The sequence below is a fragment of the Falco biarmicus genome, chromosome 7, assembly GCF_023638135.1.
Source record: "Falco biarmicus isolate bFalBia1 chromosome 7, bFalBia1.pri, whole genome shotgun sequence".
Taxonomy (NCBI): Eukaryota; Metazoa; Chordata; class Aves; order Falconiformes; family Falconidae; genus Falco; species Falco biarmicus.
The window spans coordinates 50,155,023-50,178,622 of record NC_079294.1 but is presented as its reverse complement, the minus strand read 5'-3'; the positions used below and the strand labels follow the sequence as shown (position 1 = coordinate 50,178,622).

The following is a 23,600-nucleotide window of genomic DNA, read 5'->3' as shown; positions in this document are numbered from 1 at the left end:
TCACACGGGTGGCTCAGCAAAGGACTTGACCAGGTTTCCCTTAGAGAGAAAACCTGCAGTGTCACACAGTGCTTCATAAACTTCACAGAGGACACTTAATGTAGGTCAGACAACTGTGTTGTCACCAAGGGATACTGTCAACTTCAAAATTACATTTCTGTCTGAAAAACAGTTTAAAATTTTACTTCTCTTTGCATTTCCTGCGAGTTAAAGAAGTTAACAGAAGTCTTCAGTCGTTTCCCTTTTATTAGTGCACTGGACAGACTTTTATGTTATAGTTTAGCTTTTCTCATAAAACAAAAAAGGTACAACCTTTGATACAACCAAAAAATCTGTATGTTAAGGACGTTCTAATTGAAAGACTTCTAGTCAAGAAATGCTAAAGCATTTTTTTGCAAGTACAAAAAACAAGCTGGCAGTGGCCTTTAACAGAAGAGTACTCCCACTGATATTTAACGTTTGCTTTCAAATCTATCTGTCCCAAAATGCAGAATGCCTGTGTAATGCAAAACTATGTGTGCATTTGCTACAGTGCTGAAAAATGCCTGCACATCAGTAGGAAACAGCAGTGCTGCTCCATTTTTTCCCTATTTCTTCTAGATTCTACAGTCTACAAATGGTAGAGTTGTGACTAACGTTTATATTTTGTCTGTGATGAACAGTTTGCAATTCTCTCCTAATTCATATGCGTTTTTTGGTTTGGTACATGTACATAGGAAGCTTCCTGGATTATTGATTTCTGTCTCTGTTTTTTTCAGATTCTGCTACAGGTTCTCATTTTTTAGGTTCTGTACAGAGAAAGTACACAATCAAATGCAATATGTATTTGTTTGAAATATATTTTTGATAGTTTAGGGAAAGTACTAAGATGTTGTTTATAGGTAATGCCAATGCTTTCATTTCAGTCAAAGTATGATATTGAACAGTCAGGGAGATTTGCTCGGTGAAGTCCACGTTTGCTTGGTTCAGACTCCTCTGGGTAAGAGTTATGGCAGCAGCAGTGGATGTATCTTGTGCTTTGTACGAACAGAGGGAGAGTAGAGGAAGCTAAACCTAGTTTGGTGTTGCTGCTAGTGAAGACTGGCCAGTGAGTAGTAAGTGTATGGCACCTGTGTCTCCAGACGCATGCGGTCTGTGACTTTCTAAGTCATGGTACTTTTCCCCAGGGCACCAAGGAAAAGCTGCCTGACAGTCTTGTCACTTCAGTGACGATGTGGGCTTTTTTTGTTAAGAGTGACATTGCTGATACATATCTTTAAGACCTTCCATACAGAACAAGCTGTGCCCAGTTTGTTCTGAAGAGTGCATCTCAGATGGGGAGCTGGGTTCATTCTGCCCTTACACTCCCCCTTCCCACAGTGTGTCTGCTCTAGCTGAGAGCAAAGATGCTAATCATCAAGGTATTTTGTGAAGAGGAGACCTATCTTCCAGAGGTAGCACCAACAACCATTACTGCATTAAATTGTCTGCTGAGTAGACTCACAGTCACTGCTGACTTGTGCTGATTCACACCAGCAGACTGAAAATGGAAACATTTGTGCTAGCTTCCAGCCCCTGGAACTGCTCACACCCATTAATATGACAGCAGCACAGTCTGATTTAAACACTGTGATGAGGAATTCAAAAAGGTAGAAAGGAAAATCCTTTTTAATGTTCCCTCAACAGCCCCATGTTAAATCATATTTAGGGTTGTGAGACAGTGTTTCAAATCTCTTTGTGCAGATACACCTTATTTCAGTGAAAATACCTTTGTGCACACCTATCCAAAGGTCAAAAGATTTTAACCCTCAGTTACTGTGAAGGTGTTGAGTGTTCAGCCATCATTTAGTTAGTTGACCTAGCACTTCATAAATGCTGCCTAGGTGTAGAAGGAGCCAGGTTTCTCTATGCTGTCAACAGAATTGCTGTAGGAAGGGTAGCATCCAAGCTTTAATGAAGGCACCTCTTCTACATTTCCCAATGTCTGGCCACTGTGGAACTGGCTGTGGCAGACCTGAGGGTAACGGATACAGCTGAACTCACAGGCTCACCAGTAACTTGTGCTTAAGTTTTGTGGAGCTTCTCAGCGGGGGAGCAAGGGAGGTGCTTACAGAGGAGCTGGGATGGTTTTGTCTGAAAGTATTCTGCTCAAGGCCTGAGCTGAGGCTGCAGGAGTGCCTTAGTTTTACAGCAGCATGTGTACTTACACGTTGTGTTTACATCACATCATGCTGGTGAATTTGGGGTCGTTGAGGGATTTGAGGAGCTGCTGTTGTGTACCTCTTCCTCCACATAGAAACGTCGAACATATAAGTTAATAAGGAAATTGCTGTGAGCTTTATTCCTACACTGCATTTGTAAAATGCTTTGGAAGTAAAATGTTCTTTTTAGGAGCACAGACCAGCAGCATTAACAGTTCTTGGTGTCTATGTAAAGTCTCGTAATTTTTTGTAGAGGAAGGAGAGCACTGTGCTTTCTTTTCTGGCTAGTGACTCCCTTTCTTAGCCAGACTTGGCCAGTGCTCCTCATACGCCATTTCTGAGTAAGCGTTGGCTGGTTTCCTTTCCTGCTCATTGATGGTATGAGGCCGGGGTCTGAAAGGACCATATCTCCCACAGCAATGTCCCCCTCTGCGAAACAGGATTAAGTGCTGTTACCCAGGTTTGGGCCAAGACAGAACTTGGTACAGTCATCCTGGGCCAAGTCAGGCAATTGGGCTCATGGGGGTTGGCAGAACCATGCATGGGAACACTACCGAAAAACCCAGTGGTGTTCTGCAATTAGCGCTGATATGTTTGGCATAAATTCAGAGTTGGTTGGGATTTAATATATTTGTATTTGTAATGAAGAAGAGATACATATATTCATCAGAGTAACTTTTTTCTGCACAATTCTTGGCCTGGTCACCCCCCACACACAGGCCTGCTGAGCTCTGTCATTAGTACTGTTCTGTGATGGAGACAGTAGCATTTTGATCTTTTTCGCAAGGCATGCAGCTGCAGTTAGACTTTTCGTGCCTGTACAGTTTGTCAAAATCTGACCTTGATGTTGCTGTTGGCAGAAGATGTCCCTACCAGTTACACTTTTATGTGAATTCAATTTCAGTCATTAGTTGGATGATTGATTTTTATTTTTGCATTGCATTTTCCGAAAGCCAAGTTAAAAATCAGTAGGAAAGATGCCATTGAATTTTTAAATGGGAATTCACCATTGGTTCATTCTGTGTTCGCTCCTTATTCCTCTTTTCTAGCTACTGACGCTACGTATAGCTGTTTTACTTTGTAGAGGAAGATCACAGAGATATTTTTCTCCCTTATCCTGTGACTTTCTGGGAGGTTTCATAGTAGGCCAAGAGCCCTGTACTCCAGAGGGGGAGAGTAGGAGCCTCTGCTCTTCAGATTGACGAAATGTCAGTTTCTTTAGGTATCAAGAGAGGGCAGTGCCTCCTCTCTTTTCTTAGAAAATAGTAAGCACTGGCATATCAAAGATGGCAAGAAAAGAGAATCTTCCCCCATTCCAATTGAGGGGGCCCCACAGTGGATCTTGTATAGGTTTGGGTCGGGGGTGGGGTGGAGAGGGATGGGTAATCTAAATCTGACAAGTCTAAAAGCGAATTTGTAGGAGGATGGAAAGGCTGATGAACATTTGAACTGGAAACTTGTTTATGGAAGTTTCACTGAGTCAATATAGTGGTGGGAAAGCAATACCTGCATTTATAATACAGAAGCGTAGCTTTTCTAGATCCTTACTATTATTCGGAAGAAATGCATAATGCTTAAATAAAGACAAAAAATTATCCCCTAAACAGATAAAAGACTAAATGTTTGTCTAAAATTACAAAAACATTCATCGTCTCTTTTCCCCCTAATCTATTTTACTAGACTATTTTGAGGATTGTGGTCCTTGGCATATGGGATTACATTGAAAACAAAATAGAGGTAAGCACTCCTACTCTTTGTACTGTTTTTGAGACACACACAGTAAGAATATTCAAACTGCTTTGGGTAGCAGTTTGTTTGTTGTAGACCTGATGCAATACAGTATCTTTTAACTCTGATAAATATGCACATTCTTCTCATTGCATGCAGGTATACATAGCTGTATGATGTCGTCTCTCTTTATGTGAGACACTGAGAAGAGTGCAATATTTGGAAATATTTTAAGAAAGGAGGGAATTGTGGCATTTTTGTTATTTGTGTCTCTTTTGTTAGAGTTGTGCTAGTCTGACTGTTGGTACTGCCACCCTGGGATAATGAGCCACACAAACTTTCTGATAAAAAATAGTGGTTTGGCAAACCCCCCAATTTTGTTGTGAATTTTTTTTTAATTAAAATCAATTATGATAAACACTGTAATTTGTACCTCAAATTAAAAATGAGGTAGAATGTGCATACTGTTGCAAAGGCAGATAAGGAAATACATGTGTTAGAAGCAACACATAATCCTAAACTTAACAGAAATCTGGAGATCAGAAAAATTAAAAGCTCTTTCTTGATACCGGTCTGATAAATTAATACTGCATAGGATGCACCAGAAGAAAAAAATGGGTTTTCTCGGTCTAGAGGCTCACACATTTTAATACTAAAGTTGTAAACCTTTTAACATGTTTTTCAGAAAAACTGAAGTGAAACTTAAATTACTGATTCAGAGACTCATTAGTGAGACTAAATGCAGCAATTTCTGATAATTCATTTTGGTAATTTGAAATGGAGTCATATTGTTCACTGCCCATGAAATGGTGGCAGTAAGAAGTGTTTCTTTTCAACACACTAAATTGTTACGCACAATTCTGAATGTGTGGTGCTTATAAAAATCCGTCCCACTTCCTTATGCAAACCATTAATCAATGGTCTTTGGCAGCTGGGAAATGTCTCAGTAGGAGTGAGAACATGGTATTTATTCTTTTCTACCCTGCTAGGTGAGTGTAGGGCAGGCACACCACCATTGCCAGTTTGCTCTGAAATTTATTTACTCACACGTTTCTAATACTTTGTACAATATTCTTTTCTGATCTAATCCCAGTGCAACGAATGTCATACAAATCATTCTGAATAGTCCCAGTTGTCAAAATCCTTGGAAACCTAGCTGCTCAATAAAGGTGAGAGCAGGGAGTCTTTCTGTCTTGATGCACAGCCGTTCCCACACACATTGTGCAGTCAGGACGTGACCAAGAGCCATCAAGTCTCTTTGCTCCATCGTTTTCTACTTGTCATCTTGATCTCTTCATTTAGACAGTAAGATCTATGGGCAGGGGCTGTATCCTTTTTTGGGATGACATAATGCCAAGTAATCAGGTAATAAATACCAATGATAATAAAACTCTTTGGCTGTAATATCATTTAGGCTATCACTTCTGCTTGGGGATTTTGGCCAGTGTTTCCAAATACCTTTCTCTCTCCCTGCCCTTCCACCACAGTTTATCTCTTCTCACCTCATAAAATGCACAAAGGAATTCTGTTGTGCTGCCTAAAAAGGATGCAGCCTTTCCGTAGCTTGATCCCTTTCAAATATGTACTGTAATTGCATTTCTTTTTGGCAAAGTGGGAGCCCTTCAAGACCCCAAGCAGGAATGGCAGCATTACGGTCTTTAGGAAGGGTTTGAAAAAGCTGATTTCTCTTTAGGTGTTTGATGGTGCTGTCATAATCTTGTCCTTGGCACCAATGGTGGCCTCAACAGTGGCTAATGGCCCCAGCAGCCCATGGGATGCTATCAGCCTTATTATCACACTACGAATATGGAGGGTGAAGAGGATCGTTGATGGTGAGTGGTGATACAGTTTATGACTCCCCAGAATTACCTGGCAGGATCGGAAAAAAGATTTTTTAAAAATACAAAAAGTTTCTTTTGCCACCACTGTTTCTGTCGTTCTCATTCCTCTTACATTTTAAAAGCACTGAACAGAAAAGTTATGACTCCCATGGAGGAGAGCAGGTCTCAAGTTCATGGCTGTGTATCTCCTGTTACCTAGGAGCCTTTATAATCGATCGGTTTGGTTTTCTGTTAGACATCTTCACATCCCCTATCCTGTAAAGCAAATGCCCTGACCTGCTTCCTGATTCTGCAAAATAATTGCTTCCAATCTGCTTTCCTGATCTTTGCTGCACCCTCTCTATTTCCATACAGCTAACTCTGTCTTGGGGCTTTCTTTTCCAAGTTTTCATCTGTAATACTATTTTTATGTCAGATTCCAGGAGCATTTTCTCACCATGGGGGTTCCATGCTGAAGGTGCTTTCTGCGGGGCTGGTGTGCAATGAAGCATGAATTGGTATTGTTTTGCACAGATCTCTGTAGGGAAGCACCAGGGAAGATGATAAAGCCCCAGCAAGTTGAGGTTGCAGAGAGCAGAGCTGGTGGCAGTGCTTGGAAGCAAGGACTTCACTGTTCTACTTTGTGTTCAGTGATTTCAGGCATTGCAGGTTACAGAGAAGAGAAGCGGAAAAGGAATAAATGGTCACTTTGCTCATATGTGGAAGATCTGAATCAAGTTGGTATGTTGGGTTTAGATGCCCAGGAAGCTCTGTATTCAGAGCTGAAGAAAGCTCTCCGACTGAAGCGTCCAAGAAAAGTTCGGGATCTCCTGTAGTTTCAGAAAACAACAAGAATTGCAGTATGCATTGAACAGCCTTGCTGATCAAGTCTGAGTTTGCCATAGTTATGACAGGAGCAAAATTGCCAGGGGTGTTCAGAAGACCTATTGAAAACTGGGCTGCAGCTTGGAAAAACAATAGAAGACACACGTCTTTTTCGTTTTTTTTTGAAATATCCCTCTTATTCTGCTATTTCCATTAAGGATTCATTTCTTACAGCGAAGTCTAGGAATTAAGTGCCCTGGGCTCTGGAATAGTTCTTTTCCTAAGGGAGCCATGCTGTTCAGGTTTAGAGGGGATGGGCCTAACTCTAAGCAGAAAATCCTCCTACCACACAATTCAGGAATTCTGTGGTAAACACTGGAAAAGAACTGTATTAGTGCAGCAGAAGCTAGGAGGAGCATGCTGGGCGCCTTTCAGCTCAGCCAGGCGAATGGAGGTCTCGCCAAACAACATCTAGACCCTGCTGATGCACTGCACATGTTAGCTATCCTTCCCCACAAGAAATAGTCCAGTGCTTTTTCTATAAGAAATACTCTAGTTCTCCAGATGCAAGTGAAAGGGGTGACACTCTTTTTGGCCTGTAAAGGTTTTCCCTCTGATAAAAAAACTTAATCACAGCTGGGTTACTTTAAGTGCTTATTTGTGTTTTCCAGCCTATGTCCTTCCAGTGAAAGTGGAGATGGAGATGATGATTCAGCAATATGAGAAGGCAAAGGTTATTCAAGATGAGCAGCTGGAAAGACTAACCCAGATCTGCCAAGAACAAGGGGTAAAGTTCAGTTATGTCTTTCTTTACGCATAGCTTGTCATGGCAAATCAAACAGTTCATGTACTTTGCTGCAAGTTAAGGTTTGTGAAGTATCCCTAGGACTTCTAGTGTAAGGTGACAGGTCTCGGTGTTAAGGAAGTATTAGCCGCAGCCAGGCTATCGTCAGCATGCTATTTGTGAAACAGCAGTTGTCTCCCTCTGCTGCTGTGCTTTTGTTTTTTAAGGTGAGGAAAACAAAAGTATGAAATAGAAAAAAGAGTGCTTCCAGTGTGTAATTAACTGATTGAGGAAAGATAGCTAGACATGATACAAAGAACATGCCAAAGTGATTGCTGTTGTTGGCTGTATTAGCAGTTGCAGATATATTAAGGCCATATTCCTAGGAAAAGTATATGCAGTTGAAAGCTAATGAATCTCCCTGCTTTAAATGCAGAATGCAGCTTCCCTGTAGGTCAGAGACTCTTTTGGCAGATTCAAAATGTTGCAATAGAAGCTTCTAGTTCCTGGAACCAAGTCAAGATTTAAGACTTTTCCCAGGCCCCCAAATGTTGAGTGATTCAGTCTTTTGAGGTAAGGGAAGGTAAAGCTTAAAATATCTCAAATTAATACCTTCACATGAAAAACACATAAAACCACTGTTTTTGGGCAATGAGCCAGGAGTTTTTGCAGTTTGTCTCATGCAAATGAGTTCTTGAATAGCTTAACTTAAAGTAGAAACCAGGGATACCGGGGATGCATGTTGAGGCCCACCCTAGGTGGGCGTTCAGGTAACCGTCAAACCACAGCAGAATGATTGCCCAAGTGACTTGTTTCTTGTGTCAGTTGTAAGGGTAACTGTGAGGTGTCCAAATAAATCCTGGAGATTTCTAGCTTCAGTTCCCACTTCCCACTTGTGGTAGGTGCTTTTCAAATACAAAAATGAGGAGACTTGTAAGTCTGAATGGCTTAATCAGTCAAAAAGTTGACAGGCCTGAGCAGACAGGAGGAGAGGCAACTTGTCCCAGAACAGACCAACAGCCCAAAAGGTACATAATCTGAAGCAGAGATTTAGGTGCCCACATTTTACCGAGGAAGCTAAATACTGATGCTTTCAGAAGTATTTTAAGTCCCCAAATGGCTTTTTAGATTTAGTTCCAGGTCTCCGGGGTCTCAGCCTAGGATGCTGCAATGAACTCTTGGTAGTGTTAGGTTGTCTTGTCTGTGTGATGAATTTCAAAGACCTGTTGACACTGTGTGTCATTTCATAGCACTGTTTTAGAGAGTCTCTCATGTTAACCGTAACCAATTCCTAAAATTTAGGCTTGACTTTTGCCAAAAATTAGTTTCTTCCAACTGTCTAAGTATCTTCAATGGCAAAACTTCAATCCTCTTCATGATGGCTTTGCACAGTGTTATTGATTCATGGCTCTGTCATGGTTGTGAAAAGAACTAGGAAATGGTATATACCCCATTTTACAGGGGAGGGATTATTCTTTGACCAAATGCACTAGGCAAATCAATGATTTCTGGACTTCTGTTGCAGTATTTTGTCTGTCAGACAGACAACTATTAGGCTAAAGTTCTTGACAGTCATACATTTGAAAACACTGAATTGTAGGAAATGTATTGTGCAGCCAGATAACACTCTCAATCTCTAGACAATTTAAGGTGTTATTTCATAGCCTTTGAATAAAGGTGGACTCATCCCAGGTGGGGTTCAGGAGCAGCTTTTGCTGCTCTCCATTCTCATCCATATACTTCTTATCTGCATTCCCGGCTTGCAAAACATCTGAGCATAGTAGCCCTAATCTGAGCTCTGATGGTTACAGCATAGCTGTACATCAAGCACAAAGAAATACTGCATTGGTAGATGAGTAAATCTGTGAAAACAAAGCAGGTTCTCTCCTAGCTTTCAAGTGTCATCAGCTATGGAAAAATAGGGACTATAGAAAAATGACAGCATGCTAATCCTTCTTATTTTACTGTCCTGGCTGCCTGCCAAACAAATGTCTCAGCTGTATAATATGAGGTAAATGTACTAATTTGCTACAGTTAGCAACGTAAGACATTGACACAAGTACTGCATCTTTCCTTTGTAAATTATTAGCTTCATAATTCAGTCAGGAACAACTTATCAGCATTATAATATTCACATTAACATTGTGTACAGTATCTGGTGGGGAAAAATGTCTCCTAATGGTATTTAATGTCTAAAATTCTGCCAGTTTTTTTGCTTTTTCATTTTATCATCTTTTCTGACCTTTTTAAGGATGGCTTTTTTGTGGCATTTGTGTGCATCCCTGTGTTTTTGGGTGAAGGTTTGCCTCAGCAGTCTGGCTGTTCCCAAATCTGGAGTGCTGGCCACAAGGGATTCCAGTCTGCTGTGTGTGTGGTGCCATGTCTGGCATGGCAGATAGGGTGGCTGGCAGTGGCCTGTAGGGGTTGACCTGTTGCCTCTAATACATGCTGGGACATACCAGTGCCAGCCCAAGTAGGAAGAACGGGCAAGCCACCATGGTTGCCTACACCCCAGTAGTGGATGTAAATACTGATTCATTGTGAGGCTGCATCTTTGTGATCACACTGATGATTTGAGTTTACTTGATAATTATAGACAGGGCTGAAAACATTCCTGTCAGAAAGTCCCAACACTTTCTTTTCTGAGATCCTGTGTTCAGTTTCTTACTGCTTTGCCGCTTATCAGGCAATTGGGATTGAAATTCTCAAAGTCTGGCATCTTCTGCAGATGAAATTAATTTTGAACGTTTCAGACAAAATATTCATTATTTCTGAAGAGAAACTGGGGAAAAAGTATTAGCCTGTTTTGTTCAGGATTTAAAACCAAAATAATTGGTGGCCAGTTCTCTGAGAAGTCCCATGCCTTCCTGTTTTGAAGCTGGTACTTAACACATGACAGGCAAAACCGAGAGTTCCTGCTTTAAAAAAATAAATGCAGGAAAGATGCAACCTCCCTTCATCTTACTTTTTGAAATCTGTTTCTTTTGTCAGTTGTACATTTTTTTTGGCCAGTGATAGGGTATCACAACTATAAAGTACATTTCCATTCCTAAATGACATTAGAGACATACTTCTGCAAACATGAAAACTCTTTCCAGATGTTGATTTTTGGCTAGCCATACATGTGAAAACCAGAATATGTTTTATAACTTATAGTTGCATGGACTACTGCTTTGTTCTCTGTAGTACCCCACTGAAACTGTTTGAGTAGTTTGCAGTTTTATTTATTGTCCATTGGCCAAGAAAGAAGTCATTGAAAGGGAGTGGAGCATGAGGGTAGTCAAGGCAGAAAATACTGAAAGGGCTGAGGTGGCTGTATAGGACTTCACAAAACATGAGAAACGTTAACAATCACAGTAGCAGGGATTTCTAAAAATGGGTAAAGGTAAAAGGTAAAAAAGTTTCACTGAAATTACTGTGAAAAACATGAAGAGTATTTTGCTGATGGTATTGTTTTATCAGAATAACTTAAATTGAAAAAGAGTTCCAAAATTTCATTAACAATGTGAATTCCAGTCAGGGAAGTTGCTTTTTTCCTCTGGAATCACCTGTAAAGGAATTTCCACTTCTGATAATAGATATACTTATGTGATATTTTCTGCTTAACTTTCACAAGAGTCATTCAGCTGAGTACAGTCCAGCCAAGACTCTGCATTCAGCCTTATCGCAGGAGCTCCTTTTCTGTCAGCTTCTATAGAACTGGGAGTTTCATCATTCTCAAAGCTGCAACTACTATGGAAATTATAATTTTTATCTTGGAATATAATTTGTCCAACAGCTGCTAGTTTAATGACAGGGCTATTTAGCTGGTAAAATTACCTATCGGAGGAATAACTTATGTTATCCTTTTGCAATAATTTTAATTTATTTCAAACTACCAGTCATTTTCTTGGTGAATGGAAGGCAGCCAAGGTCATCCCGTGTTTCATTCTGTCCGTAAATCATTAGTTTGCAACTGTCTCCTGATTTTTATTGTTACCAACAATGGCTAAACTAATGGAAATAAACATTGGATTGTATCCCAGTGGCAGATGAGTTTTAGGGCAGGGCATTCTGTACAGACAGCACTAATAGAATTGACCAAAGTTATTGCTCCTGCATTAGACACGAATAAGCTTCTAGCTAAAATGTTCATTGATCTCTCTGAAACTATGTCAATCATACTCCGTTGCTAGGCCATTAAAGGGAAGTACTGTATGATTCACTGCTAAGCCCCTTTTTGAGTCTTACATGCATGTTGTATAATATCTGATAGGGTGGGTGGCACATTTTATAAAACCAGGCATGTAAACTAAGATGTTGTCTAGAGCTTTGGGTAGGTCTCTGTCATTTTACCTGCTTATAAATAATCACCTGATGCATTCTTTGAGTGAGGAGATGCAGAGGTTGCCCCATAGTTCTTTCTGGTTTGTTTCCTGCCAAAATGTTGCGAAGTTTGTGCAACAAGAGGACATGTAACAAATTTTGAACGAACTTAAGTAAGTTTAAACTTACCATCAATTAACTTTCTATTCATGCCTGACAATCTACTCATACAGATGGTCTCATATAAGAATCTCCCTTTTTTTTCTTGGTATTTTCACATTAGCCACCTGTATTACACATTTATCGCTGTCTTCAGCTCCCTTATGGGCAGGTGTAGCCAGGCTCTTCTCAGAGGTGCAGGGTGTCAGTACCCAAGCTTGGAATGTGATACAAGAACAAACATTTTTGCTAGAATGATCAGGCACTGGAGCAGATTGCTGGGGAGGTTGTGGTGTATACAACCTTGGAGATAATCACAACTTGACAGGACAGGCTTCTAGCAACCTGAGCTAAGCGGACTTGCTTTAAGTGGGTTGTTGGACTAGATGACCCTCACAGGTCCATTTCAGCCTAGATTAGCTGTGAGACTATGTAGTTTTCAAATATATTTTTTCTATTGCAAAGTATGTTGGAACTTACTGATAAAGGAACCCACCAGAAGCTACCAAAGTACATGTAGTTAAAAGATGATGAATATCATAGGTATCCTGGTAAATAATGTCAGTAGCAGTCTCAATTGGGCCAGTGCTCAGGTTGTAACTATCTTGGGTCAGGAGAGGGTTTACCTTACTCTCCTTGATAGCAACAAGTTCTCTTTCACACAACAGCATTATTTGCCTGCTGGCGCTCTGTGGTATTTACAAGGTTCTTAACACAGAGCTGATACCTATGAGTTAAGTCTTAATTTAAACAGATCAAAGCATGTTTTGTAAGTTTATATGCTTTTTTCTTTTTTTTCCCCTCATGATATGCATAATGTTCATCCTTCCTTAGAGGCTGAAGGAAGGATGGTCTACCTGAAAGCATGCAACATGGTTTTCTCAGTACAGCTCTTCTGCAGTACTCTGTGTTAGGAAGGCTCAGGTCTACATTCAGATAGCTACATCAGCTCCTACTGCAAATAGAAATTTCATGTGTTTAACTTGGCCCAGAATTTTTACTTAAAAAGACTGTTACATTTTATACCTTTTAATGATTTATTTAACCTGCCCTGGACTGTATGACATGCAGTCAGAGCAATCTCATTAGCTCTTTTACACATTAGAACTGCCCGAGGTCAGTGTTCAATATAATGTTCGATAGATATAAGCACCTACAACATAATTTGCTTGTGCAGTCTCTCATTGAATTACGCCCATAAGGAACACCCACTTCTCTTAGACTTAACCTTTGTTTTTAGTGGGTTGCTTTTAGTGGCTAAAACTGTATTCCAGTTTCTACAATATCTTGGGATAATTTTAAAGTAATAATTGGAAATAATTAATACTAAACTGATTTCCTGAGTAGATGCATGCCTTTTGTGAGCAAATACCAGTTTCTTGTTTAACTTTTCCTAGGTATTTTATTGAACATCCTTTCATTTTCTTAAATCGATCCTTAGGATAAACTGTGATTATTTTTTTTTTCATCCCACCCAGTCCCTTTTTGAACATGCTAGAGACTCAGATTTTGGGTTTGCATTTGAATGCAGTATATTGGGTTGGGGTTTGGCTCTATCTTATGCTCTGCATCTGTAACAGGGTTACAGTTCTGCATCTCTGTGGAGCACGTACAGATGACTTTGCATCAGTAACAGTGAACGTGGGAGTGAGACGAACAGCATTATCAAAATAAATACCCTCTTCTCTGTCAATAAAAAAAATAAATTAGTTACGCAACAGTATTTCATTCCAGCTTTCTACTGTTTTAATGACTTATATAGACTTTAGGGCAAACATAAATGGGACCTGGAAGCTGATCATCTGAGGTAATGAAAAAGTGGAAGGGAGAGCCTGTGATAATTAGCTGCAGCTGTGTTGGGTTTGTAGGCAACATCAGTTTCTGCTGTTATCTTTCTGAACATCTCTGTGTGCTGCTATTCACCTTGCACGTGTTGCTGAAGTCCAGAGCACTGTGCTGCTTTACTGTGCCTAGGAATTCAATTTCCATATCTGCTCTTGACATTCTCATGTTCAGTTCTGGACTGCAGACCTGCTGAACTAGCTGCGTTAATAGCTGAAAGTAAGACAAGCATGTGGATTGTGTTTGCGGCTAGCAATAAAAGAGGGGTCGCATATCACTTATAAAGTTGCAAGTCCTGCATACCTTCTTATCCTCAGGCAGTGGATGAGGGAAGCGTTGCGTGAGCCAAGACATCAGGTCTGGGTTCTGGTTCCTGCTGCTAGAATGTGCCATTGTGCGCCCGTCCCCGGCAGGTGTGCTCCTGCTGCGCGGCCGGGTTGCAGCTCTGCCTCCGGCCGCCAGGGGGCAGCAGAGCCCCTCCTGGGTGGCGTCCGGCGGCGCTGGCCGAGCCCGGGAACCGCGAAGGCGGCTGCTGCGCGGAGCCCCTGCCCCGTGCTGCGCGGCCGGAGTCAGCCGAGGCAGGCATTTCTCCCACTTAAATAGGAAATAAAGACTTGTTTGTATAAAGTGTAGCTGTCCGGAGTGGTGATCCCAGCAGTGGTTGCAGACTGCTGCTTTGTCCGGCATGCCAGGCTCAATAGTTCGTAGCTTGTTGGCATTGGCAGAGCCGAATTGAACAATAATATTTATGAGCTCATCTGTTAAAAACTGGATGGCCGTGGAGAAGTTAAAGATTTACAATAATCTGTGGATATTTGGAAATGCTTGCTTTATCAAATAGAACATGTAAGTGGCCATCAGAAGGTCTGGTCTTTTACCCCATTTTTCACCGTGGCAGGAAGGTTCACCCAATGTGCTTCCTTTTTCATATCTGTAAAATGCAGCGATGCCCTTCAAGCTTTTGATTGTTACGATTTTTAGCCAATCTTTGTAAATGCTTAAGCTGGTTAAATTGGGTGTGAGGCAGAACTACAGTTGTTGAGCTGACTTTTAGGTAGCTTTATCTATCTGTGTTACAAAATACCTGCTAATTCTTTTGTCTTCTGTGAAGAAAAAAAAATCATATCCTGCCTCTAGGCCAGAATTAAGCATTTCGGTTGCAATATTTCTTTTTCTGACACACAAGAATGTTTTTGAAGGATGAAATGTAGAAAAACAGTAATGATGCCTAATTCTTAATGCCTTTTAGTTGAGCTAAATAAGTACATATGGTCAGGCAATATTTTTTTTTAAAAAAACCTCCAGACTTATTTTTTGCCTATCGTGTTTGAGTGCATTTCTTCCTTTAAATCAAGGGAGTGTCCGAAAGGGTATCTTTCTCCTTTGAAAACTGAAATATGAGATATTTTAGGATTTACGAGTTTTTTTCATGTCAAAGGTAAAACCTGAAGTTCTCTGTGTTGTAAAGCTGAACTTGAGACAGTCCTTTCACGACTGAATGACACACGTTGGCACCTCTGGTATGGCAAAGGCACGTTAAGCCTCAGGAAGCTTAGGGCTGGCTGGGAGAAGTTAGCACTACCAGTTTGCTGCTGCTTCGTAGCTGACAGGTTAACACAAAACCCGCCCGCTGGGATGTGCCATAGAGGTTTCACTGAGGGAATCAAGGAGCAGGGCTGTATTTTGCTGGTACTACCTGATACTCTGGCTGCCGCTGTCAGAGAACCTTTAGTTAAGAGCAGTGAGCGTTTCATGCAGCCAGCTGTCTGCAGCTGCCAGACTTCTGCCCACTGATTTCAAGTCAGAGGAAAAGCTCTGTGCTTTGTTAGGTCCCTGGTTTAGGTGATTTGAATATGACCTGGAAAGCTTAAACTGCCCTCTTGCTCTTTAGATTTGAGTCTCACAGTGGGCCTTCCAGTTGCTGTAGTTCTTTCCCTTATGCTCTGGAAAGCAGATAGTCTCCAGATGTGGCAAACTGGAATCCCTTTTTCTTTCTAAAATCTGTGGAAATTCTGTCTTGTTTCAACTCCAGTTGCTTACACAGCTTGGAGCAACGGCTGCTGCTCTGCAGCATGCCTGGGGTTTGTGCCATGTCTGGTGTGGACCGTGGTGGAACAAACTAGGTCTGCTGGTGGATTCCAAAATCTGACAGCGAAGTAGATTTGAGTCAGCATCTGAGAGGCAAGAGCCAGAACCAGATTCATTTAACCTACATGCTGTTACACACCAGTTTTCAAGCATCGAGGTGCTAATTCCATCTCTGTTGTAAATGCAGAGTGACAGGTGCAGTGTGGCTCGCTGTAGCATCATGCTCTCTGATGGCTTTTCAGGCCTTGAACTATGGGAGGCCCAGCAATGCTAAATTTTAAATGCCTTAGCCTATTACTTGCCTCATTTGCTTTTTGCTCTCAGACTCTCTATAATTAGATATGACTTGGTCACTGCTGTACTACTGATCTTAAAAAGAGTTTAGAACAGAGAAACTGCTATGCAGCCCCATAGCTGTGCTGGATGGCAGAGGGGAAGGACAGTGGGATTTTGTAGTAGTTATATAAGGGTCTCTGCAGAGAAATTATTTTCTTTCTTGCATTGTGGAAGACCTGTGGCTGTCAAACACTAGAGAAACACTGTGTCCATCAATCAGATTGTACTTGGTAGCTTCTGTCTTTTTGTGAGGTGTCTGCTTTATAACACCAGTCATAAGGCAAATCCCCTCTTGACTGCAGAAAATTATTGACTGCTGTGGCTCATATATTTGAGGGGAGTAGCCAGGGAAGTGGCAACCTTCCCCAGGGTTTTGTACACACTGTTGAGTACAGAAGATTCCAAGCTGGAGGAGGACTGTGGTGTCCCTTGCCTAGTTAGTGAGGGAGCACAGTTCTGGGAACTGCTTATAGACTCTCCCTCCGCAGAAATCCTCATTACAAAGTCTAGCAGGTATGGGATGTTTGTCATGAACCTAAATCCCTAAACACCTGTTAAGAGTGGTTTTCTATAAAGATGTCATTTGACTTGGCAGGTAGATTTGTTAAAAATTGTCTAAAATCATATCTTCAGAATGCAAACGCGCAAAATAGAAGACTAGCACGAGGCAGTCATTATTTGTAGATCGTGAGCAATGGTCCAGCTCACGTGGCTCCGGGAGAGCATCAGCAGCTTGGACTTGCATCCCAGCTTGACCGCATAGTATTTGCTGTGACCAGTCTGTAGCAGTTTAGTGATGAAACGAGTAATAGGTCCCCAACTGAGGAACACAGCCTTCTGGCCATGCTTATATGATATCAGTATGTGGTGTTGTTTTTTCCTCTAGTTTGAAATCAGGCAGCTGAGGGCCCACCTTGCACAGCAAGATTTGGACCTGGCTGCAGAGAGAGAGGCTGCGCTGCAGGTCCCACATGTGCTGAACAAACAGAGCAGCAAGAGATACAAGGTGGTAGCGATTGAAGATTCGGATGATGAAGCCACTGAGAACATCACTGAGTTGCGACCTCCACGAGGTGAGTGCTGCCTGTGCACTGCTACCCGCTGGCACAGCTCCTCCCTTACATGCAGTTATTGAACCCACTGAGTACCTTCACTTTACCAGTGAATTGATTACTTCCCCTGAAGACTGCGTTTCCCCATTTTTCCAAAGGGGCTTCATCTGCTTCAAAGTGGCAGGAGCTGTGGTCTTTGTGAACAGATTCTGAACAGAGCCAATAAAACGACTCGGGAAGAAAATTACTTACGATGTACCTTCCCAGTGTCCTCATGATTATATCCGTCAAATGCTAAAGCAGCAGCAGCCAAATCAGAATTGGCAAAAGGATAATCACTTAGAGGTAAAAGCAGGGAAATTAAGAACACTGCAAGCCAGTTTCAGTCTTTGGCCAGTTGCATTTCTGTGGTTTAAGGAGGACCCATGCGTCAGCTGTGAAGCTTGCCTTGCCTAGAGGCTGTGCTCTCACCAGCTTGCTTAAAACTGCCGATGCTGGACGGCCTGGCTGGGCTTGGACAGGCAGCTCCGGTGCCAGAAGAGGAGTGATGCGCTGTGTAGGCAGCTCCTGCTCAGATGCTGAAGTGCCGTGTGTCCATGGTGAAGAGCAGTCTGTTGTCTGTGAGCTGTCTGTTGGGCAGGCGTGTGGGTCGGGGAGACATCAACAGTTATATTTACTTGGATCCACTTTTATCACACAGGTGCCAGACTAGAATTATTTTGGAAAATACATAGTTCTTCTTCCTGTGATTCCCCCCGCCCTTGCAGTGGAGTGCAGAATGTGTCCTGATGTCAGTAACATTTAATGTAATATTCCAGAGGAGACAACACTTTCTACTTTAGTACTTTTGGATGACTTACCTTGTTTATTTTAGTAGATGATCAGTATGTGAATATATCTGAATAAGAGGTTTGCATGGTATCTTTATTTTGTTCAAACTCCTTAGAATTCAAGGCACAGAAGTACATTAATCAAAAGGTTTAAGAGAAAAAGCTCACCAGACATTTTCAAATGATAATCCTTTCCATTCTCTGCACAGTAATGAAAGCATGTAGAAATTGGTTTTGTTTTTTCCTCTTTATAATATCTAAGCGCTAACCACAGTTCAGCCATTAATTATTCCTGATCTGAAATTGTATTTAAAAGCAGACAGTTGAGCAGACTGCCCCTTAAAATGCATTTCCCCCTTTTTTGTAGTATTTCAGAGGTTTCCCCAGTGGATATATTATAATTTATGCATGTGTTCCTTGAGGGTTACATTTGGAACTGGAGAGTGTTGCACACATTATAAGGAGGCTTGCTGGAATTTTAGTGCTGTGGAGATTCATCTAAAAATTCTAAGGTATTCATTCAAACTTCCAGGTTACCAGAATTACTCATTATTTGTGTCTCCCTGTAAAATGCTGTGCACACATGCAACAAAGTAGACACACAATCTTCAGGATTGATTTCTACGTTCAGCAAATAAGAGGACGTGCATTACTTTACATACTGGCTAAGGTGCAGTTATGTTATCTTTAAATGTTTGTATTGAGTATCCAGAATTTCTGACTCCCGGAAGTCATCTAACTATATCAGAGGAAATATTTTTTGTGCATTGTATCATGTATTACATACAAAGGTTTTGTAGAAGCATTGAGTGCTTGTCTTCAGAAGCTAGATTGGGGTGACTCTATTCTAACAATTGTCCTTTTAAGTTGAATGAGGCAGGAGTTTGACAGAAAAGTACTTCCTACGGTCTTATAGCAAGGGACACCCATCTGTGGTGGTCTACCATCATGGTGAGTTACTGACAAGGGGCCCAGTTAAGACTGCATGAGAGACCACGAACCCAGCAATAACGGGCAGTGCTTTAGTTCACAATCCATGTCACAGTCAATTGAGGCAGATGATTTTGTGTGTTATTTCTGGGATTATTTTCCAAAGGAAAGTAGTAGTAAGCTAACAGGGCTGGGAATCCTGCACTAGCAATGCTGGCTTAGAGATTGCTTCTATGTAAGATACAGGACTTCAGAACCTCAACTAACAGCTTAACAAGGCGGTTATCCCTGGGGAAGATGGATCACGAGCCTGCCCTGCACGGTTCTTCTCCCTCCCCACCTCAGCTGGGTCTTTCTTCTCCAGCTCTGCCAGCACCAGCTTGCACTCCCAGTAATATGCTGGCTATTGCTGCAGCAGCTTTCACATTATCGCTTTGCGTTTTCTTCATCTATGCTGTGGCCATTCTGAGCGATAAATGTATCAGCAAAACCAGCGTGTGGTATGTCAGATGGAAGAAGAGCATCTCTTCAGCTGAAGGTGCCTCCATTTGCACAGTGTGGAAGTGGTGTATCTGGCTGGTGTAGGGTCTCCCATCTCCCTACCTGCTCAGGCATGTGAAATACTCCTGAGACATGGCTCTGCAGAGCACAGATGAGTAAGACTTTTCCCGTGGGTCATCGCTGTATCCTCCCGCTTCGCACGTGCTGCAGTGATGCTGGCTGTGCTATCTTCAGGGCTTTCCGCACCCCTTGTTCTGCCCGGAACTGTAAGCCACCAGTGTTTTAACTCCTGACTTTTGGGTCAAGGGTTATGTTTTGCAAGTTACCCTGTGTGTCAGACCACACTAGGAATTGCTTTGCATCCATTTTCTCCAAGCTGTGTTTTTCCCCCCTTAAAGATTCCAGAGCGATGACTGCAGTTAATCGTTCTGTATGCCACACGGCATTTGTGAGCTTTGAGAAATATCTGCAGTTGCCTATGACACTGACTGGTTGGAAGAGAAATAAGGGACCCGGTTGCTAATACTGTTAAAAGAAAAGTTACAGTTCAAAGCTACAATTCAACTGTTAGGCAAAACAGGCTCTGTTATGCTGTTCTCTTATGCTCTGGCAGAACATTAGCGCTACATGTAACACCTGAGGGAAGGGTATGGCACAGAATGCACATGTTTGTGCCAAACTTTGTCAGCCTTCAAAAAATCACCGTCTTGGGAGAGCCCTGAATTCTGCCAAACCAGCAAGACTGAGTTGGCTAGAGAACATACTGCATGAGAAAATGGGATATTCCATCTCAAGCTAATCTTATTTCCCCGTTCTCTGTTGAACAATGGAAACATTCAGTGCAGAACACTTTACCACAAAGGGGTTATGGAATAAGAAAGCATTGAGACTTTTTACTCATTTCCCTACCTGGGAGTTTTATGGGATAGTGCGTAAGTTAAAGCTCCTCAGGGGCAGCTGCAGCTTGTGCTCTGGTATTTACACTGGATTTTGTGTAGCCATTTACTACAGTGTTCAGTAAAGTAAGTCAGGTAAGCCCAGCATCACATGGTACACAGCACCTGAGGGAATTTGTGTAGACACACGCTGTGGCCTGCCACCAGGAGACTACTGCACGTGCTGGCTGATTTGGTAGCTTTTCAGTACGGTCTTTGCCCACCTTTTCTTCTGCAGATCTCTTTCTCTTTGTATCTGCAGTGCCTTAATTGCCGGTACGAGGCTGGGAGAGGCAAGAGCTGTAGTTAGATGGTCAACAGGCTCTGTGAAAGTGTCCCATAATTTCCCAACTAGTATTTCATGCCTCTTCTTGAGGCTGTACAGCTGTAAGCTGCTTGTGGCCTGGTCAGTCTTGTGCTAGTTCCCTGAATAATGGATTGGTTGCTGCCTCACACACTTCTATCTCCTCAGAGCAGTTCACCAAGAGACCTCCTAACATAGTAGGAATAACTCTGTGGAAAACGTATGCATATGTGGGATTTTCTAATTCATTTAGCTGAAAGCGGGAAATTTTTCACCTTTAACTTTCTTTGAACAGAGATTTTATTTGTTTTGCCAAAAAATTAATCTCCAGAGTGGACAAACATGAAGGCTGAAACACAGGCTTCAGCATGCACATCAGAGAGTACCGTTGCCAACACCAGGAAAGATACGAACTCAAGAGAAGCACACAGCTCTAGGAGCTATAAACCCAGGGCAAAGCTGCGTGCTGCACTGTGAGCACTTCGCTTCTCTCCCTCAGTTTGTAAAGAGCTTAGGATGAAAGTTGTTGCATGTGAATGCACATCAGCATCGCTAATGATTTTTCAGGACCATTGTGGTCAAGGGTGAAAGTTGTTGCATGTGACTGCACATCAGCATCGCTAATGATTTTTCAGGACCATTGTGGTCAGCCTTTCTTTAAGAGCAAGGCAAATGTTCGAAGTGCTGTCATCTTCTTTCTTCTTCCCGAAGATCTTTAACATAATGGCAAATATTATCCTGTCTGTTCATCTCTGAATTATAAAGGGAAGGTTTTTCTTTTGCTGAGTTCTTACCTTGTACAGTATGTAACTGGTCATGGTCAGAATAACATTTAATGTGTTCTGCTCCTTCACAAATCATTTTTAGTGTTTGGTATACAAAGTTCCAGGCTTCAGGGAATGCCAGGTTCACAGTGCCCCATATAGTCATTAATACTTCCTTCCAAAATTTATTATTCTTTAATCTCTCCCATAATATATGAATTAGAGTCCCTAGTGGAATTTCCTCGTTTTCCTGCATATATCATTTCAGTTTTTGAAATTCTACAGCACTGACATAGTTTAAGATTAATATGCCACCCTTCTATTCCTCTGAGCAAGAACTGGATCCTAGCCCTGTTACTTTGTGTCACAGAAAGCTTATTTTAGCTATTCTTAGTCAAACTTTGATTTTTCTGGGGTTAGTGGCAAGTGTCTTGCTTTGGGGGACTGCTGCAATTTATGATCGTGCTTGGAGAAAAGTAAAGCTTGCTCTCCCTGTAGGTACGCACAGTTTTGTAAGCGAAGAAAGTAGGATATTGGGAGGGGAATGTGAAAAAATCTGGAGCTTCAGAGGGCTTCCCTTAAGATTATTCATAAGCTGTCTGAGAAGGCAAAGCAGGGCACTGGGAAGGATTTTGTCAGTTGTTCCTTGCAAGGCAGTCTGAGCTGGCTGAACACTTTTAAACTCTAAGCCAGTCCCTTTGGTGATCATCTGTTGGTGCTCTAAGAGAGCCCTGTTACTGCAGACAATAGATAAAAAATAGTTTATGGTTATTTTCAAATGTTGAAATGTATCTACTTTGAAGCCTACTCCTGTAAGTGGTTATATCTTAAGTGCACTCCACTTCCTGGTTGAAGTCCATGTATCCATGGAAGAGTGAGGATTTGGCTTCTCTGTAGGTGCCTCTTTCAGGCTTTGTGGTTCTCTGTGCACTGATCCTCCAGGCAGGAATCAAAGGAATTAAACCTTAAGCAACACTTACATAAATGTGTATGCAGTTAGTGAAGTTAGGCTCTTGAATTTCACATTCACCAAATGGGTGGAGCAGAAACTTTTCACTTCCAGAAGTGGTGAGCATACAGTCACGCGTGTGAGGTTGAAGTTGTCTCCCATCGTTTAATGTGAAGAGGTGCGAAGACATTGCTGACAGGTATAGGAACACAGAACTTGAATTTTTTCCACTGTCCAAGCATGCAGCCCCTTTCATAATAACCCCTTTCATAAACAGATTGTGGTCCCTGTGACAGCAGTGAAGTATTTTGCCCTTCGCCGCCATTATAACACTGTTCCAGCATCTCGCTTTTCTAAATTATTAGAAATCTTTTCCTAATTCCCAGTCTACATTTATTTGTTGCCAGATTATAACAATTTGGTTTTGAATGCTTTTGCTTAAGTTATTCTTTCCCTGATGTTTACCCAGCATATTATTGTTTTGTTGGTAGCCATATTCTTTCTCAACCTTTGTCTTTCTAGACTCAACAAATGTGGCTATTTTGCAGAGACAGACTCCAGTTCCTCTGTGTTTGCTTCAGGCCGAGTGGAACAAGCCAACTCAGATGTGGATCTGCAGATCCATATTCATAGAGAACAAGGTTGGAAAGAGCACTCAGAGGTCCCCCAGGCCATCCTCTACCCAAAGCCACCCACCATGCCGACACACAGATGTCTTACATCTCAGCCATGCTCAACTCGGCACACAGTGCTCTTGCAGCATGATCTCCTGAAGCGAGGGCCAAAGCCACCCAATTTGCTGTCAGTTAAGGACCTTGGTTTTCTGTTCTGATTTTTCTGTCCCAGCAGTATCTGCTGATAATGGAGCTCCATGGAAATCCATATCCCAGGATTTCCTTCTGCATAACAGCTTCCATCTCAGGGTGATTTCTCACTTAGAACCAGGCTGAACCTGTCGCTCTGTTTCTGTGCAAAGTTAACTTTGACGAATCTTCTCAAGGTGGATTATCCACCTGCTCAGGTATCCATCCAACCTCTGCGGGGACTGGATAGCCATCTGAATGGAACAGTCGTGTGAGTGCTGCAGAATCTGCCTTCAGACGAGAAGCAGGGGAAGTCCCCCGGGACATGCCAGCTGGCTGTGTGTGTTTCCTGTTGGCACAAGCGTTCCGTGTTGCTAGAGGGGAAGGGAGAGAGATCTCCTAGGACCAGCAAAGCAAAGGGGAAAGACTCTGCTCAGGTCATCTTGCACAAGACCAGCAAGGTGA

At 42.0% G+C, this 23,600-nt stretch overlaps 1 protein-coding gene across 5 annotated transcripts in view; it reads left to right on the top strand.

The window, feature by feature from the left end:
* The window catches only part of TMEM266 (transmembrane protein 266), an 86,524-nt gene that overhangs the window by 54,117 nt on the left and 8,807 nt on the right, over window positions 1-23,600 (top strand). For 4 of the 5 annotated variants that reach the window (XM_056345646.1, XM_056345643.1, XM_056345644.1 and 1 more), the window contains 4 exons: window positions 3,861-3,917; window positions 5,602-5,740; window positions 7,225-7,340; window positions 16,954-17,140. In XM_056345646.1, the coding sequence (XP_056201621.1) occupies window positions 3,861-3,917; window positions 5,602-5,740; window positions 7,225-7,340; window positions 16,954-17,140 (499 nt within the window). The remainder of the gene's footprint in view (window positions 1-3,860; window positions 3,918-5,601; window positions 5,741-7,224; window positions 7,341-16,953; window positions 17,141-23,600) is intronic. The other variant, XM_056345647.1, reaches the window with a different exon arrangement.